At 40.7% G+C, this 16,738-nt stretch overlaps 2 protein-coding genes across 2 annotated transcripts; one reads left to right on the top strand and one right to left on the bottom strand.

The window, feature by feature from the left end:
* The first annotated feature begins 5,076 nt into the window (after positions 1 to 5,076).
* Positions 5,077 to 8,333, top strand: zgc:112294 (transmembrane protein 17A). The gene is made up of 4 exons (XM_028824176.2): positions 5,077 to 5,298; positions 5,387 to 5,490; positions 5,721 to 5,834; positions 7,320 to 8,333. The coding sequence occupies exons 1-4, from the start codon at positions 5,172 to 5,174 to the stop codon at positions 7,599 to 7,601; spliced, it is 627 nt and encodes a 208-aa protein (XP_028680009.1). The 5' UTR covers positions 5,077 to 5,171; the 3' UTR covers positions 7,602 to 8,333.
* Positions 8,334 to 9,277: 944 nt separating this feature from the next.
* Positions 9,278 to 14,949, bottom strand: LOC114668931 (cytochrome b-c1 complex subunit 9). The gene is made up of 2 exons (XM_028824964.2): positions 14,765 to 14,949; positions 9,278 to 9,569 (listed from the first exon to the last, which is right to left on the bottom strand). Exons 1-2 carry the CDS (start codon positions 14,903 to 14,905, stop codon positions 9,522 to 9,524), a joined length of 189 nt encoding a protein of 62 aa, XP_028680797.1. The 5' UTR covers positions 14,906 to 14,949; the 3' UTR covers positions 9,278 to 9,521.
* Positions 14,950 to 16,738: the final 1,789 nt, after the last annotated feature.

Genomic DNA, 16,738 nt, shown 5'->3' with positions numbered 1-16,738 from the left:
TGTCTCAGATCCCATAGACTTGGCACTGTTTATCAGCTATTGTACTTTATAACTTCTCCCCACCTTCCCTTCTACATCTATAACCTCAGGCAGTTACATAGAGTAAAAGACAAGTGGGAGTTAAGTTACAATTTTAAATAATGTATTATTGGTAATATTCAGAAAATAATAATAATAAGCAAGGTACATATGAATATTGGCAACCATACAACCTGATAAATGCTGATGTGTAGTTTCAGGAGGCACACACACTTGTTTACTTAAAATGTCTCTAGTTAAATCATCATTTTGGTCAGTTTTCTTCAGACTAGGCCGCAAAACTGTCTCAATATGGCTGCTGAGCTGTGCTTCTCAGTGTGGTCTTCTTTTCAGTCCATGGTGTGTGAGATGCTCCTTCATCATGATGGTGTGTGTGAGGGAGACACAGAGAGAGAGGGGGTAAAGCAACCAAATTTATACATTCTTTGTCCACATCCTTACATCAATAGGGTGTCGTGCTACAGAATGGCCTCTGATACAAGCCAATTCCAGTCAGCCATACTTCAGACCAATAGGGGCACACAATACTTTCACACCTGCCCCCCAGAGCCATTTGTTGAGCTGATGCTTGCCAGCTAGGCAGTCTGGCTTTCCAGTGGTGGTTGATTGAGAGAGTCCTGCAGAGAACCACTTGCCAAACTGGTTTTAGGCACTTCCTCTCACCTGGGGCCTCATGCATAACGCCGTGCGTAGAATTCGCACTACAACATGACGTAAGCACAAAAGCCGAAATGTGCTTACGCACAGAAAAATCCAGATGCATAAATCTGTGCGTTCGCCAACTTCCGCGTTCTTCCACTACATAAATCCCGCTCAGCGTGGAAATAAACGCACGTGCACGCGCTTGCTGTCCCTCCCCAACTCCTCCCAGAATTACGCCTCTTTGAATATGCAAATCAATAAAAATGACCCTTAAGCCCAGCGTTCTGTGAAAAGGCAATGGCAAAAGTACGAGGAAAAATAGAAGAATTTCAGTGAATACCAAATGGAGGCAAAGAAAAACGTACTATTTGTTGGTTTAAACAGTTATATAAGCAACAAAAGGAAGGTGATCGAGTGACATAGAATGTCGGAGAAACTGGAAAGCTCAAGTTCACAAAGTCGCACAGTGCCCGAAATAAAAAAGAAGTTGTCACATATCAAAGTCGGCGTGAAAAGGCGAGTCGTAGCCCACTGTCTGAGTGTCATATGAAAGCTTATTAAGGTACAGTGAAAAAAAAGGCACACACTGGGGAAAAAAGCACAAAATGTCAACTTTAATCTTGAAATTTCCACTTCAATCACGTAGTTTATTTTGTCATTAAAGTAGAACATCATAAACGTCATCTTAAAATCATTTAATTTACGGTACTAGTTTCTCAAATCCCATCGTAACTAAAGTAGCACGTTAAATCCTTTGTTTTGTATTTGATCTTATATGTGCTCCATGTGCCTGAATCACTACGTGCTCTTCCTCCGACAGGACACAGAATCCATAACGTTCATAATATTACAGCTCTCTGAGAAATTAAAATACTGAGAAGTATGCATGATATCATTTTCATGATGATATGAGTTAAAGCATGTTATTAAACATGGGAACACGGTGGCGCAGTGATTGTTCATGTCTTACAGCAAGATGCTTGCTGCGCCATGCGCGACTTTCAATGAAATGCTTTATTACAGAAGTACTGTCTTTTTCAAACGTACTAACCCCCAATTCCTGTCCATACTTTTCTTTCTCCAAATACCCAATCGCCACACAATCAGCTCTGTAATAAACGTTAAGCCATCTGTAAGCTTAGAACGCCGATTCTTCAAAACTTTTAAGGAACATCAAAATATCTTCGTAATGTTTAATTATTCTATCCATCTGTCCTTCCAGTGTCGCGCCAACCACAGCATGAAAACAGCGCGAGGCAGGAACAAACCGTGAATGAAGCTCAAGCTCGCTAGCGCTGCGGCACCGAGTAGTTAAAGTTTTATCTGTATAATATAATCAACATATTTTGCTGCATTTCATCTTAAAAATGATATCGTCATCATATGTAAATACGCGCTTTATAAAGTGTCTCAGGTTGTACAATATTATAACTATAATAAGTACAATTACCTCACGGTAACTTGCAAGTACAAACAGTTCTACAAGGAGCACTTGAGCCGCCATCATGGTTGTGGATCTAAGAAAGGGTAACCACACAAGAACAGTAGCACTGCTTTGACGCTGGGTGACGCCAGTCTGCAAAACCTAACGGAGAACTTGCGTACAACAGGGTATGAGGTACCATGGAAAAGTGCGTGGCTTTACGCCAAGTGTAGGTTTTATACATCGCGATTTGAACGTGGAAACGTTCTTACGCAACATTTCTGTGCGTACGCACCATTTATACATGAGGCCCCTGGTCATACAATTATTCACTATCCTGATCCAGTCTTAAAAGGGGGGAGAGGTACCATTGCTGTTCTGATCAATGATTAGCCGTGCCCAGTGGCTCTGCCCACGTAGTAGTGAAACAGGACAGTGAGGAGGACCTTGCCTGTCGCCCCACTCCTGACGTCACACTTCCTCCTCTCCTCAGCCCACAGCCTCTGCCTCGGATTAGCGCAAATAAATCAATCATGCAAGCGAACTATGATTCTTAGTGGGATGAGAGAAGTCGCAAAATCAACCGGAATGTTCAAACAAATTCTAGAAAATGGTGCGTGAGTGAGGAGGGTCCCGCCCCTCGGCCTGCCGCGTCTCTTTCGGATTCGCGCAGATTAAATTGGTACTGCAAGTGAACTATGCTACATAGCGCAAATGAGAGAAGTCGCAAAATCAACCAGAATGCTCAAGCAAATTATAGAAAAAAAAAAAAAACGATCTAAATCCATTAAGTAGTTCTCACGTGAAAAGCGGACAGACATACAAACAGACAGACAGATGTTAGATTTTATAGAGAGAGAGAGAGATATAACACTAATATTACTTTGCTTTGTCTAAGTTACAAATAAAAGCATACAAAATATTTACCAACTTTTATACAAAATTTCATACGACAATAGTATTTATCATGCAGGGTGATGCATAAATAAACAATATCATTACAATGGAAACGAATAAATGATGAATGCCACTATTGAAAATCTACTTTCTACAAAATTAACCTCGCTCTGTGCTTAAGGTAAAACCAAGGCAGCTTCAGAGATGTAGACTTGAATCGCACCTCATTCCACCTGTCACGCAGTTCACACCTCGTGCCTCATGCTGTACAGTACATCTGGAAAGTATTCACAGCGCATCACTTTTTCCACATGTTGTTATGTTACAGCCTTATTCTAAAATGGATTAAATTCATTTTTTTCCTCAGAATTCTACACACAACACCCCATAATGACAATGTGAAAAAAGTTTACTTGAGGTTTTTGCAAATTTATTAAAAATAAAAAAACTGAGAAAGCACATGTACATAAGTATTCACAGCCTTTGCCATGAAGCTCAAAATTGAGCTCAGGTGCATCCTGTTTCCCCTGATCATCCTTGAGATGTTTCTGCAGCTTAATTGGAGTCCACCTGTGGTAAATTCAGCTGATTGGACATGATTTGGAAAGGCACACACCTGTCTATATAAGGTCCCACAGTTGACAGTTCATGTCAGAGCACAAACCAAGCATGAAGTCAAAAGGAATTGTCTGTAGACCTCCGAGACAGGATTGTCTTGAGGCACATATCTGGGGAAGGTTACAGAAAAATTTCTGCTGCTTTGAAGGTCCTAGTGAGCAGAGTGGCCTCCATCATCCGTAAGTGGAAGAAGTTCGAAACCACTAGGACTCTTCCTAGAGCTGGCCGGCCATCTAAACTGAGCGATTGGGGGAGAAGGGCCTTAGTCAGGGATGTGACGAAGAACCTGATGGTCACTCTGTCAGAGCTCCACAGGTCGTCTGTGGAGAGAGGAGAACCTTCCAGAAGGACAACCATCTCTGCAGCAATCCACCAATCAGGCCTGTATGGTAGAGTGGCCAGACGGAAGCCACTCCTTAGTAAAAGGCACATGGCAGCCTAGCTTGGAGTTTGCCAAAAGGCACCTGAAGGACTCTCAGACCATGAGAAAGAAAATTCTCTGGTCTGATGAGACAAAGATTGAACTCTTTGGTGTGAATGCCAGGCGTCACGTTTGGAGGAAACCTGGCACCGCTCATCACCAGGCCAATACCATCCCAACAGTGAAGCATGGTGGTGGCAGCATCATGCTGTGGGATGTTTTTCAGCGGCAGGGACTGGGAGACTAGTCAGTATAAAGGGAAAGATGACTGCAGCAATGTACAGAGACATCCTGGATGAAAACCTGCTCCAGAGCGCTCTTGACCTCAGACTTGGCCGACGGTTCATCTTTCAGCAGGACAATGACCCTAAGCACACAGCCAAGATATCAAAGGAGTGGCTTCAGGACAACTCTGTGAATGTCCTTGAGTGGCCCACCCAGAGCCCAAACTTGAATCTGATTGAACATCCATGGAGAGATCTTAAAATAGCTGTGCACCGACGCTTCCCATCCAACCTGATGGAGCTTGAGAGGTGCTGCAAAGAGGAATGGGCGAAACTGGCCAAGGATAGGTGTGCCAAGCTTGTGGCATCATATTCAAAAAGACTTGAGGCTGTAATTGCTGCCAAAGGCGCATCGACAAAGTATTGAGCAAAGGCTGTGAATACTTATGTACATGGGATTTCTCAGTTTTTTTATTTTTAATAAATTTGCAAAAACCTCAAGTAAACTTTTTTCACGTTGTCATTATGGGGTGTTGTGTGCAGAATTCTGAGGAAAAATATGAATTTAATCCATTTTGGAATAAGGCTGTAACATAACTAAATGTGGAAAAAGTGATGCACTGTGAATACTTTCTGGATGCACTGTAAGTGCAGGCGTCCGCTCCCCTCGCGCGTCAGGATGGGAAAAGATGTTATTTGTTAATGTAGGCTGTTATGTTTACAATTTCTAAATACAGAACAATGTACATTTTTTTTCAATTTCATGTAGATGAATGATAAGAGTAGGCTATAATGTGCATTTACAGCGGTACTTGAGAACAAGTCCGCGTAGCATCGCCGCCACCCCCTACGATTTAATCCGATTTGCAGCAGACGGCAATCTGTCCTCAGTCACTTGAGAGACGCCATGTACGCAGCTCCTCGCGGTCCGATCCCGGCTGGCCTGCAGCACCGTCTTCTCCAGCTGAGCGGAGCTCTCTTCACCCACAACAAGACGAGGGACAGCGGCGACCGAGCTGCGGCTTTTAGCTCAGGTGAGTGAGTCACGGCCGGCGGACGGGTGCAGCGCTGCTCAGCCCGACTTCGGACATTCAGCTCCTTTGGCTCTGTTCTTCCTCCTAGCTCACCAGGTGGTGTCCCACCTACCCCTGCAGATGCTGCTCTATTTCAACGTCTTCTATTTTCCCTTCTGGTGGCTCTCTGAAGTTCTGATGCTAGAGCTGAAGGTAAGTCGGTGCTGGAATGAGTGACAGTATGATGCCTCGGAAACGCTTTCAGCTCAATCATGAAAGGTGCTATATGAACTTCACATTTTCTAAATTCGATGTACAAGTAGAACTTTACGCTAATAAAATGTCATTTTAAGTAGATTGTAAGTTGAGACAGGCGAGGTGGAGGTGGCACTTCCCAGTCCTGCGCCTGCCTGACCTTCTCTTTGTCCTGTTTTTGGTTGCAGTTACCCCTGCTGGCCGGCTACTACCAGGTTCTGATTATTATGGGAATGGTGGTCATCACCTCAACTGAGTTACTGCGGCTTTACCTCGGCTATGTAGGGAACCTGCAAGAAAAGGTAACCTTCTCTTAGAAAACCGTCGATTGTTGTGCTAGGACTACAAATAAAAAGTCAGAAACCATAAACTTTGGGGTGGGGTGGGGAGGGGGTTTAGCAGCCCCAGCTCCAGACCAACTTTAGATAGATAGATAGATAGATAGATAGATAGATAGATACTTTATTAATCTCAAGGGGAAATTCACATACTCCAGCAGCAGTATACTGATACAGAAAACAATATTAAATTAAAGATTGATAATAATGCAGGTAAAAACAGGCAATAACTATGTATAATGTTAATGTAAAAACGTAGCCCGTGAAATGGGTAAAAATGACAGCTTTCATTTCGAGGCGGTTTTTGCTACGTGAATAGTCACTGAAATAAATAAGTGGTCCAATACAGGGGTGGGTAGTGTCAGTCCTGGAGAGCCGCAGTGGCTGTAGGTTTTTGTTCCAACCCAGTTTCTTAATGAGAAGTCAGTTACTGCTGATGAAGCACTTATTGCTCAAGTGACATTTTGATGCTTCATTGTAGTGGTCTCACTTGCTAAGGTTCCCCACCTTTAATTGCTTATTTCAATCTTAAACGGCTGCAGTCAGTGTTTTAATGGCTCCTTATTAGCATTAAGATGTAAATGACAAAGCAGTCAGAAGTTCACCATCTAGCTTGTTTCGATTTACATCTCCGTGTGTTCATCATGCACTGTTTGATTTATTAAAACACTTAATAGAAAATGTGACAGGCTTCAAATCATTTTGATGATATTCTTCGAAAGGAAAAAATCTACGATATAAGAACCTTACATTGCAGACTAACAAGCCATAAAATTAAATAAGGTCTGAGATGGCAAGGATTGGTTTCTAATTAAGCAATTGGGTTGGAATGAAAACCTGTAGCCACTGCGGCTCACCAGGACCGACACTGCCCACCCCTGGTCCAATAAATCTATATAGAAACAGACAGAAAAACACATTTAGTGGCACTTTTAATTATTTATACTAACATAGTATTTATTTACTAGTGAAAGATGTCCCCCTGTGTGAAAAGTGTTCACGCTTTCAGAACGTGTCAGGTTATAAGCTTCAATTAAGACCACCATCAAAGTAACGGCCCCAGTAGTTTGTTGCTAATTGTGTGACAGACATTTAAACCTTTTGATAAGCCAGTTTCATAATAGCATTGCATATTTATAATGTGGTCCAAAATATTCCTCCATATTCCGAAACATGTGGCACATCAGATTAAGAGGTATTGTTATTTATTTTTTTTAAATGAGGCCATTTTGAAATAAACTGCAATAATTCAGTTTGACATAGCCACAACTGACACAAATAAATGATTTGATGTATTTCATTGCAGTTAGGCAGCTTTTATCCGTGTTTTCATAATTTGTATGCTTTGCTGCACTTTTTCCACATGATTTGTTTATTTCATCGTTGCCCGTTTATTTATTCCATTTGATTCAACGGACCTTTCCTCTCTCCTGTTGCATCTTGCTATAGGTTCCAGAACTGGCCACTTTCTGGCTTCTCACTGTATTCTTCCAGCTGCCCCTCCTGCTGTTTTTCCAAACCGATGAAGAGGTTGTCATCTTGCCCCTGGAGAGGGCTGTTCACCTGATATTTCTGCTTTTTCTTATCTCAGAAACAGTTATGGCCTTCCTGGCTTTGAAAGCAGTGACTCAGAAACTCACCATGAAATATCATCTCAGCCAGTTTGATGATGGCACGGGCCACAACGGTCACCGGCAGACCGATTTTCTCATGTTGGGAAACAGAACGTGAGGAGGACAATCAAAAGACAGAATATCAGTTACAGTAATGGAAAAGGAGTTGTAGGCAGCCATAAAGTTCAAGCAATACTCGGTACGGCACTGGGAACTAAATGAACTTTACACTTATATTACACAACCTGCTAATGAAATATTACATTATATACCGTATGAAAGTGTGTTTCATTCCTATTTATTACTATTATGTTGCACTGTTTGCTTATCCTTTTCATTACTTGTTTTCCTTAGTATACTGTTATCAGTCTGGGAGAACGTATTTCTTGGGCTCTGCTAGGAGAAACACTGAAGAAAGTTTGCTACCAATGGTTTGTAGCAAACACCGATTGGTTTATTGTACCAAAGAATTTTGTCTTAAAAGTTATAAAAAGTGTCACCCCATATAATAACATTTGAGAACCCCTCATCTACTAGACACGCTGGAACACCATAACTGCCAAAATGCAGCCCTCCATTACCTTGTGTCCTACAAATATCTGCACACTTCAACAGAGATTATGAGGGCCAGAACATCAAGAGCACCTCAGCTAAAAGACAAAGACGGAGAGAAAGAGAAAGAGAAGGTATCCTAGCCCCCATAGCCGCATTCATCCTGACAAATCCCAAAGGGCTTTTCTTCATCAGAGCCTCACAGGGATTGTACGTTGTATGGTTACTGTGACTTTTGTCCTTTTTTGTGCAGCCCTGGAATAAGAACAACCTTTCCACAGTGCATTTCCTAGTGTTGAATTCGCTCCATCTACGGAGAAGACAATCCCTGAGAGACACATTTTGAGAAGTGATGCTGTAAACAAACACAACAAATCTGCAATAGAAACTGAAAATGTGCTGTCTGGAAATAATGTTACTTAGAATGAAAATAAAAAGTAAAATCAGCTCATAGGAATCAATACTCTCCACTCACAGGTAAACATTTGCTCCTTCATGAAGTTCAATACTTATCTTTAATTATAATCAAATAATGCCCCAACAAGTTTTGAATCCTTAAAACCTTTCAGAGAAACCCCGTGATATTTAACAAGGAAACTCTTTATTATAAACGTCACCTATTGTCAGCCACACTGTCGACAGAATAAGGAAGAGAAATGCTGGTGTTCAGGAGAGTCTACTCACCATTCGTCCAATAGACTAAAGACCACCGGTGTTAAAATTAAAACAACTGTGCATGAAGATTATACAAACTGTGAACAGCAGCTCTAATTAGGTCTCTCAGTTTACATTCACCAACACCTCAACGACATTCAATTAAATGAATCCCTCACCAGTGCAGCTAATTTACCAATTTATTCTGAACAGCTATATTTTAAAATATAAAACCTGAAACAAAAAATTCATATTATATATGCAGGTGTGTGTTTGATCAAAATTTGCATTAAGATTAACCTTAGTCACACACTGAAGGCACAGCCCGGTAAATTGAAATGCTGTAATACTAGGGACAAAATGCATGCTTTATTAAATAGTAAAATACAAAAGCTGAGGTTGTCTGCACTGTGCTGCCCTAGCACGAGTAATTAATGGTTTTCTTTGAGTGACTGCAATCAAGCAAGACACCTTACAGCTAATATTCGGCACCTATCACTTTTCGGCTCACCAGAGTTAAGGCAGGCCCACTTTTTGCATACTTCTGAAAGATACCCTTGAAGTATTAACACAAAGCCGAACATATAATCAAGTTTGGGCTATTTAGGTTGATTTATTCATTTCTCAAATAATGGAATAGCACAACTGACACAAAAAATGACTGGAAATTGTAGAGGAGAAACAAATGTCTAGGAACCTCTATTGAACATTAGTCCCAAGGTGCGTACAGTTCTGGGTGTGTTGGCGCTAAAAGACATCGTCAATACTTTGCACTCCAACTCTGTCCCAAGTTCCACAGAATCTGGATCTGCACAGCCTTCTCTTGCTTTCCTTATTCCTGTGGATTTTCATAATTGTGCTTGATGTGCTTCCATAACTTCTGAAAAGATAAAATGATAAAATATTAAAAATATTTAATGCTGCTAGGAAACTCACTAGTTTAACAAATTACAAGGGTAAATCAAAAAGTAAAGTCAATTTGAAAACTATGCAGTAACTGCAATGGATAGAAGCTGACACAATACAACATGTTCATGATGGCTTGTGGGTAGTTTGAACACACACAGTGCAGCACTATGCCATTGGTCTAGCTCAGGGGTGGGCAGCGTCGGTCCTAAAGGGCCACAGTGGCTACAGGTTTTCATTCCAACCTAACTGCTTAATTAGAAATCAATCCTTGTCAATCTAACCTTATTTAATTTGGTGGCTTGTTGCTCTACAATGTAAGGTCTTATATCATATGATACCATTTAAATGATTTGAAGCATAAAAAGGATCATTTTCAGTCTGTCACATTTTCTATTAAGTGTTTTATTACATTAAACAGTGTATGATGAACACACACAGATATAAATGGAAACAAGCTAAATAGAGAACTGCTGGCTGCTTTGTCATTTACATCTTATTGTTAATAAGGAGCCATTAAAACAGTGAATGCAGCTGTTTAGGACTGAAATAAGCAATTAAGGGTGGGGAACCTTAACAAGTGAGACCACTAAAATGAAGCATCAAAATGTCACTTGAGCAATAAGTGCTTCATTAGCAATAATTGACTTCTAATTAAAAAACTGGGTTGGAACAAAAACCTGCAGCCACTGTGGCTCTCCAGGACCGACACTGTCCACCCCTGGTCTAGCTGAAGCCAAGGTCAAATGTACATGGACGCTCCACTATGGGACTGCACCATCGAACAATACACCATAGTCTGATTACTTTGGGCAGAGGGAATGAAACTCTGCTGAAATTTACTGTAGGATGTTGGCATGGGCAGACCAGAAGGCTATTTTGGGTATCCATCGTACCCAAACTTTATGGTACCCTAAGTCATCACACACTAAATCATGTGCAGTTCCACAGCTGATATCCAAATCTGCAGCAACAGTGGACAATGTAATCTGTCGGCCTTCTCTGATGAAGGCATTCGCCATGTCGATGTGGGCCTGTGTTTGCGATGTTGATGGTTGGCCAGATCACGCTTTGTTGCTTACACTTGTTCTTCCTGCTTTAAACCTCTCTACCCGTTCATAAACTTTTCATTAAGTCATGCCGTTTTCACTTCCGTATTGAGCCAACATCCTTTGGGGAATTTCAGCAGGTTTCACTCTTGCTGCTCAAAGAAATCTCACAACATTGCAATAATGCAGTGCAGCGCGCAAGTTCGTTTTCACCTAGACTAACGGCGGAGAGCTACACTGTGTATGTGTGTTCAAACTATACATAAGATATCACGTATAAATGGTATTGTAAAAGCTGCTGTTGTGGTTACCATGTCATTTTCAAATTGTCTGAACTTTATTATTTACCCACATTCCAAACAAGACGTACACAAACACACGCAAAGTGATACAATAAAGCATTTGTACAGAAAGTGACAGTAACCAGGTTCCCTAGGTTAGTACCGTCATGTGCGTACAGATCTATACAAACATTGTTTTTCCAAAATCACTACTTTTTTTTTTATTACATCTTTTATGTTAGGCAATTCAAAGGCCACTTCTTAATAACAGGAGATATGTTAATGTGCGTATTTTTATTTACAAGCATTCATTTTTTCCAAAATGATATTTTTACTTAAATATTACTCTCTATTAAGCAATACAAAGAATGCTTCTCAATGTAAATGTTTAAAATGAACAAGGGATTAAAATAAATGTCCTGTAATTCATTCACTTTTTATGGATGCTTTCCCTGCTCAAGGTTTTTATCAGATAGACAGACAGACAGACAGACAGACAGACAGACAGACAATTTATTAATCCCAAGGGGAAATTCACAGTTGTCAGAAAGCAAAAGGCTTGATGGGCATCAGAGTGCTGGGATGGTACAATACCAACTGTGGGGACACCCTGCTATCTTTTACAAGTTGCCTCTGCAATTGAACTTTTGAGTTGAAGACAGGACTCTTGACCAATGAATGACAGGTAGAGGCGGGTTTTCAACTCAAAAAGTTAATGCCACAATTCTTTAGGTTGCCTGCTTATGTAGTGATAATTTTGGACACAACTACTCTGTAACAAAATTTTAACAAAAAAAAAAACAACACTAATTTTGCATGTCTATGGCAAGAAACTGGATAACAGACAAGTGGATTGTTAGACAAAAGGACCTCAAGATTTTTTCAACACTGGTCACCATTGACTCATATTGTAAAACCTCTTTGTCTCTATTCTGCATGAAAACAAGATATTAAAAATTCTTTTGGCCACCATTACAAAATACAGGGGGTTAAGTAACATATGCGGAGTGGTGGCTCTGAGGCTAGAGATCTGCACTGGCAATCGGAAGGTTGCCGGTTCGAATCCCGTAAATGCCAATAGGGACTCTGCTCTGTTGGGCCCTTAAGCAAGGCCCTTAACCTGCAATTGCTGAGCGCTTTGAGTAGTGAGAAAAGCGCTATATAAATGCAAAAAATTATTATTATTATTATTATATAAAAATGTTTTTGGGTGCAGTATTCCTATTTTCAGATATTGTACGATGGACACAGTTCGCTGGTCATATTTTGGCTCATTTTATTGTTTGACTGCTAATAACGGAAAAATAAACAGTTAAGGGGTCTGAGTCTTCAAGAGCAAGTAAATAAAAATTTAAAAGAAGTTAATCACCAGCAAAAACAGGTCACCAATTAAGAAAAGGGTTAGATTGAAAAGCTGCAGCCACTGCAGCTCTCCAGGACCAGAGCTGGGGACCCCTGCTTTAAGGAGGAAGCTCAGAGATATGTAGGTGGATGAGCCTGTGGGGTCCTGGATAATGGAGAGACTGTCCAGTAGACATCAGTTTGTGAGGCTCAAGGACTGAGAGAGCATCACAACGAACAGGCCCGTCTGCATTTCACTTCACTCTGTACACCTCAGACTATAAATATAACCGGAGTTCATGTCACTTGTAAAGGGTGTCCCAAAATTCATGCAAGATTTGAATTTGGCACTATTTGTGCGGTAAAGTGTTGCCAATGAAAAAAAAAAAAGACAGCGTGACAGCTCACAGTTCAGGGTTATTAAAAATGGAGCGCTACACGAAAGAACAACGCGTTTTCATTGTTGAGCAATATTTTAAAAATAATGAAGGTTTGGCAGCTATAGTTCGCAATTTTCGTACAAAATATGGTCGGAATAGTGATTTAACTTCATCAACTATGAAGAGATTAATTAAAAAATTTCAGGGAGACTGGATCAATTAGTGATCTTAGACACTCTGGCCATCCTTCAACAAGTCATTCAACACAAAACATCGAAGCAGTTCGTGAGAGCGTTGCTGAGAGTCCAGGAACATCAATTCGGCACCGTGGTCAAGAATTGAACATTTCCAGAAACTCTCTACAGCGTATTCTCACTAAAGATTTGCATCTTCATGCTTACAAAGTTCAATTGAGTCAAGAACTGAAGCCTACAGTCCACGCACAGCGAAGAGAGTTCGTTGAATGGATTTTGGAACAACAACAAGTGAATGCTGATTTTTCGAACAAACTCATCTTCAGCGTTGAGGCTCATTTTCATCTTGATGGCTTCATTAATGGTAAAAATTGTTGCATTTGGGGTTCAGAAAATCCACGAGTGATTGTTTGAAGTCTAAGGTTTATGCCATCAAGCCCACGACCACCCACACCTTGAAGGAGGAAATTGAGCTCTGTATCAATGAAATTCAGCCACATTTATGCAAAACGGTCATGGAAAATTTCGACAAGAGTGCGTATGTGCCAGCAAAGCCGTGGAGGTCATTTACCCGATGTTATTCCATACATAACCCTATACTGTATACTTTAATTAAAACTTGTACATTTTTTAATTCATAAAAACCTGTGTTCTCTATCAATTACTTCTTGCGTGAATTTTGGGACACCCTCTAGAACTCCTCAGATGATTCTGCACTTATGGAGTGCATTGATAAAAGGGATGAGACAAAGCATAGGAGTCAGGTGGAGAACTTTGCTTCTTGGTGCAGAAAGGATGTTCTGCAGCTTAACATCAGCAAATTCAAGATGCTGGTAATTCAGTTTCTTCACACCAAAAAGCCTCTATGTACAGTCTTTACACAGGGAGTAGATGATGAGGTGGTGCACTGCTACAAGTACATGGGGCTTCCATATCCATGCCAGGCTGGGTCTCATAACACAAAGGAACTATATTGGGAGTCTGTGTTCCTCTAATGTGGGAAGTGACATCCTTAAAATATCCCACAACTTTGTGATGGCCACTGTGATTTTTTTTTTTTTTTTTGTTTTTTAACACGGTGGTGTGCTGGGCCGGTAACATCACTTCTAACAATAATTAAATATAATCTACTTCAACAGAAGCCCACCAAATTAACAAGTTGTTTAAAAAGGTAGGCTCAGTTATGGGGAACACTCTAGAAACCCTGGAGGTAATACTCACTTGTATTATTTGGCCGACGCCAGGGATCCAATTGGTTGCCTTTGTTTTTTCTAATTGGAGCACAGGCAGGTTAAGTGGTTAAGGTTAAGCTTGTGGTCACACAGTGTCAATGAAGGGTTGTGAACTCACAACCTTGGGGTTTGAAGTCCCAAGATTTAACCGATACACCACACTGCCACAGACTGAAAACAAAACTGAGTACCATTATGAACAAAGCTGCACATCCTCTCTCTGACAGACCAACACGGCGGACTTTCAGCCACAGAATTATGCAGCTTAAGTGTGTCAACAAACGCCACGGGGGCTCCTTTAAATATTAAAGCCTCACCGTGACTGTGACTAACAAGTCAGATGTTTTCTTTCAAGTCATTCTGGTGTATACCTGAAAGGGGTTTACTGTTTCATACGATATTTACTTATTTGTTAATTGATCTTCTAGAAATGCCAACCCCGGGGCCAAATAAAGTAACATTTATGTATTACTAAAACATTAAACCGCCAGATATCGCGTCATTTACTCAAGGAAACGCCGTCTTCGTTCAAGAGAATATAGGTAAATGATAACAAAATAATACGTAACGTAAATATATAAACATAGAAAGACGCGACGCTGATAATCGACTCTACCGTAGGTTAACGTTTCCTTCACTGTCCTTGCGACAAGGTCATTTTCAAGCGTGTATCTTTCGCCTATGCTACTTACCCCACGGTTCATCTGTTCAAAGAGCCCATCTGCCGCCTGGTCGAAGACACGCTCGAAAAGTACCGTCCCCACTACAATAGAGAGGGTGAATACAGAGGTCCTCTTAAAGAACAAATTGTAAAACCTGCTGGTTAACGCCATGTTTGTCGCTCGCTCGCTGTATCCGTCGGAAGTTCCGATGGCGTAGAGCAAGCTGGGAAATAGAGTTTTGTAGTTCCGTCCCACCCACTTCCTGAGAAAGACGGCTGCATTTTTTCGGTTGTTGGGCATTGCAGTGCTCATGTGAATGTTTATTGTCGGTATTTATAGGAAACTGACGAAAAAATTAAACACTTTCGGAAGCACATGTAAATTATGCGATTATTTATTTAAGGTAATCGTGAGCCTAGTTTTTGAGTTTAAGGACTCTTTTCTCTTTGTTTTCGGCAGCTGCTTACGAACACAGGCAAACTTTACTGCAGCGATTACTGAGACCGCAAGCAGCACTTGAATGGCATACAGCACCTTTTAACTAAGAAAGCTTGGTTCGACTTTTTCAGGGACGTGTGTTTGTGAAACTGTTCAGAAAGATATAATTGACTCTTCTCAGAAATGTAAAATTCCCGCTTGTATTGTGTTGTGCTGCGAACTCTCTCTCATATAATATTTCTAAGGGCTGCTGAAGTCAGAAGAAACGCCTTACGGTTATTGAAGCGACGACTACTTATTTCTAAGAGTTACAGATTCTGCTGAGAAACATTATTAATCTGGTCTATTTGATGAAGATGGAACTGAATGGCACGTTTTATTGGGTGTATGTTCACAGTTCTCTCTGTTTTGTTATTTATACAGAATTTTTTTTTAATGGCGAAGGTTAAGACTACATTAGAGTTCATTACATTACTGTCATTAAGTATGTGTGCGCTTATTTCACAGTTACCTATTTCATTTTTACAAAACACATTCTATTTCTAAACCCACATAATCCAATTTAGGGTTACAGTGAGCTGGAACCTAGTCCAGCAACATCAGGTGCAAGACAGGAATCCACTGTGGACAAAACAGTAGTCCATTGAGGGGCTCCCTCATTTACATACTTTCACCTGCACTTGGTAAATTAATAGTCATGCAAAATAGTTTTGAAGCGTCTTTAAGGTCACATTACATAAATACTTCTTCCTCTTCATGTTTCCCCAGATTCCGTGTGGGGTCATTATCACTGATTAACCTTCTACACCACCCAACATCAAGTTCTGTTTTTACTTTATCCATCCAGCTCCATGTTGGCCTCTGTCATTTTCTCTTCTCCTGTACTTCCACTCCCATCACTCTTTTGCCTACATATTCATTACCTCTCCTCATCACCATTTCAGTCTACTTTCCTGTATTTTCACTTTTGTTGTACCTCTGATTGTCTCATTTCTTATTGTGTCCTTTTTTTTTTGTAACTCCACACATCCATCTCAACATTCTTGTTTCTGCCACATCCAATTTCTTCTCATGTGCTCCTTTTAACTGCCCATGTCTCAGTTCCATATATAATTTGCTGGTCTTACACAATACTCCTGATACCTTCTTCCAGTTGTTCGTCCTCACTGCACATCGTGGGTTATCTCTGCATTTAATTCTCCATCTTGGGTTACCACTGATCCTTTCAAAAGCCCTCCCTTTAGTCCAGCTTCTGAATCCTGATCATCCTTAAAGCTCAGATACTCTGTCTTCTTCCTATTTATCTTCAATCTGCTGTTTTCCAAAGCCCTTCTCCATTATTCCAACTTCCTCTCCACTTTCCTCCTTTCTGACATTACACAACAGATTGTTATCAGCAAAAGGCCTGTACTAGGGGTTTTGGCCGTTTACCCCACAAGTCAACATATCCACAACCAAATCAAAGAGATACAGACTTCAAGAATATCCCTCGTGCAGACCTACCATAACTGGGGTCTTGTCTGTTACCCTAACACTGCTTCTAACCCGAGTCCTCACTCCCTCATA

This window comes from Erpetoichthys calabaricus, chromosome 18, assembly GCF_900747795.2.
Source record: "Erpetoichthys calabaricus chromosome 18, fErpCal1.3, whole genome shotgun sequence".
NCBI lineage: Eukaryota > Metazoa > Chordata > Cladistia > Polypteriformes > Polypteridae > Erpetoichthys > Erpetoichthys calabaricus.
This window is presented reverse-complemented; position numbering and strand designations above follow the sequence as displayed.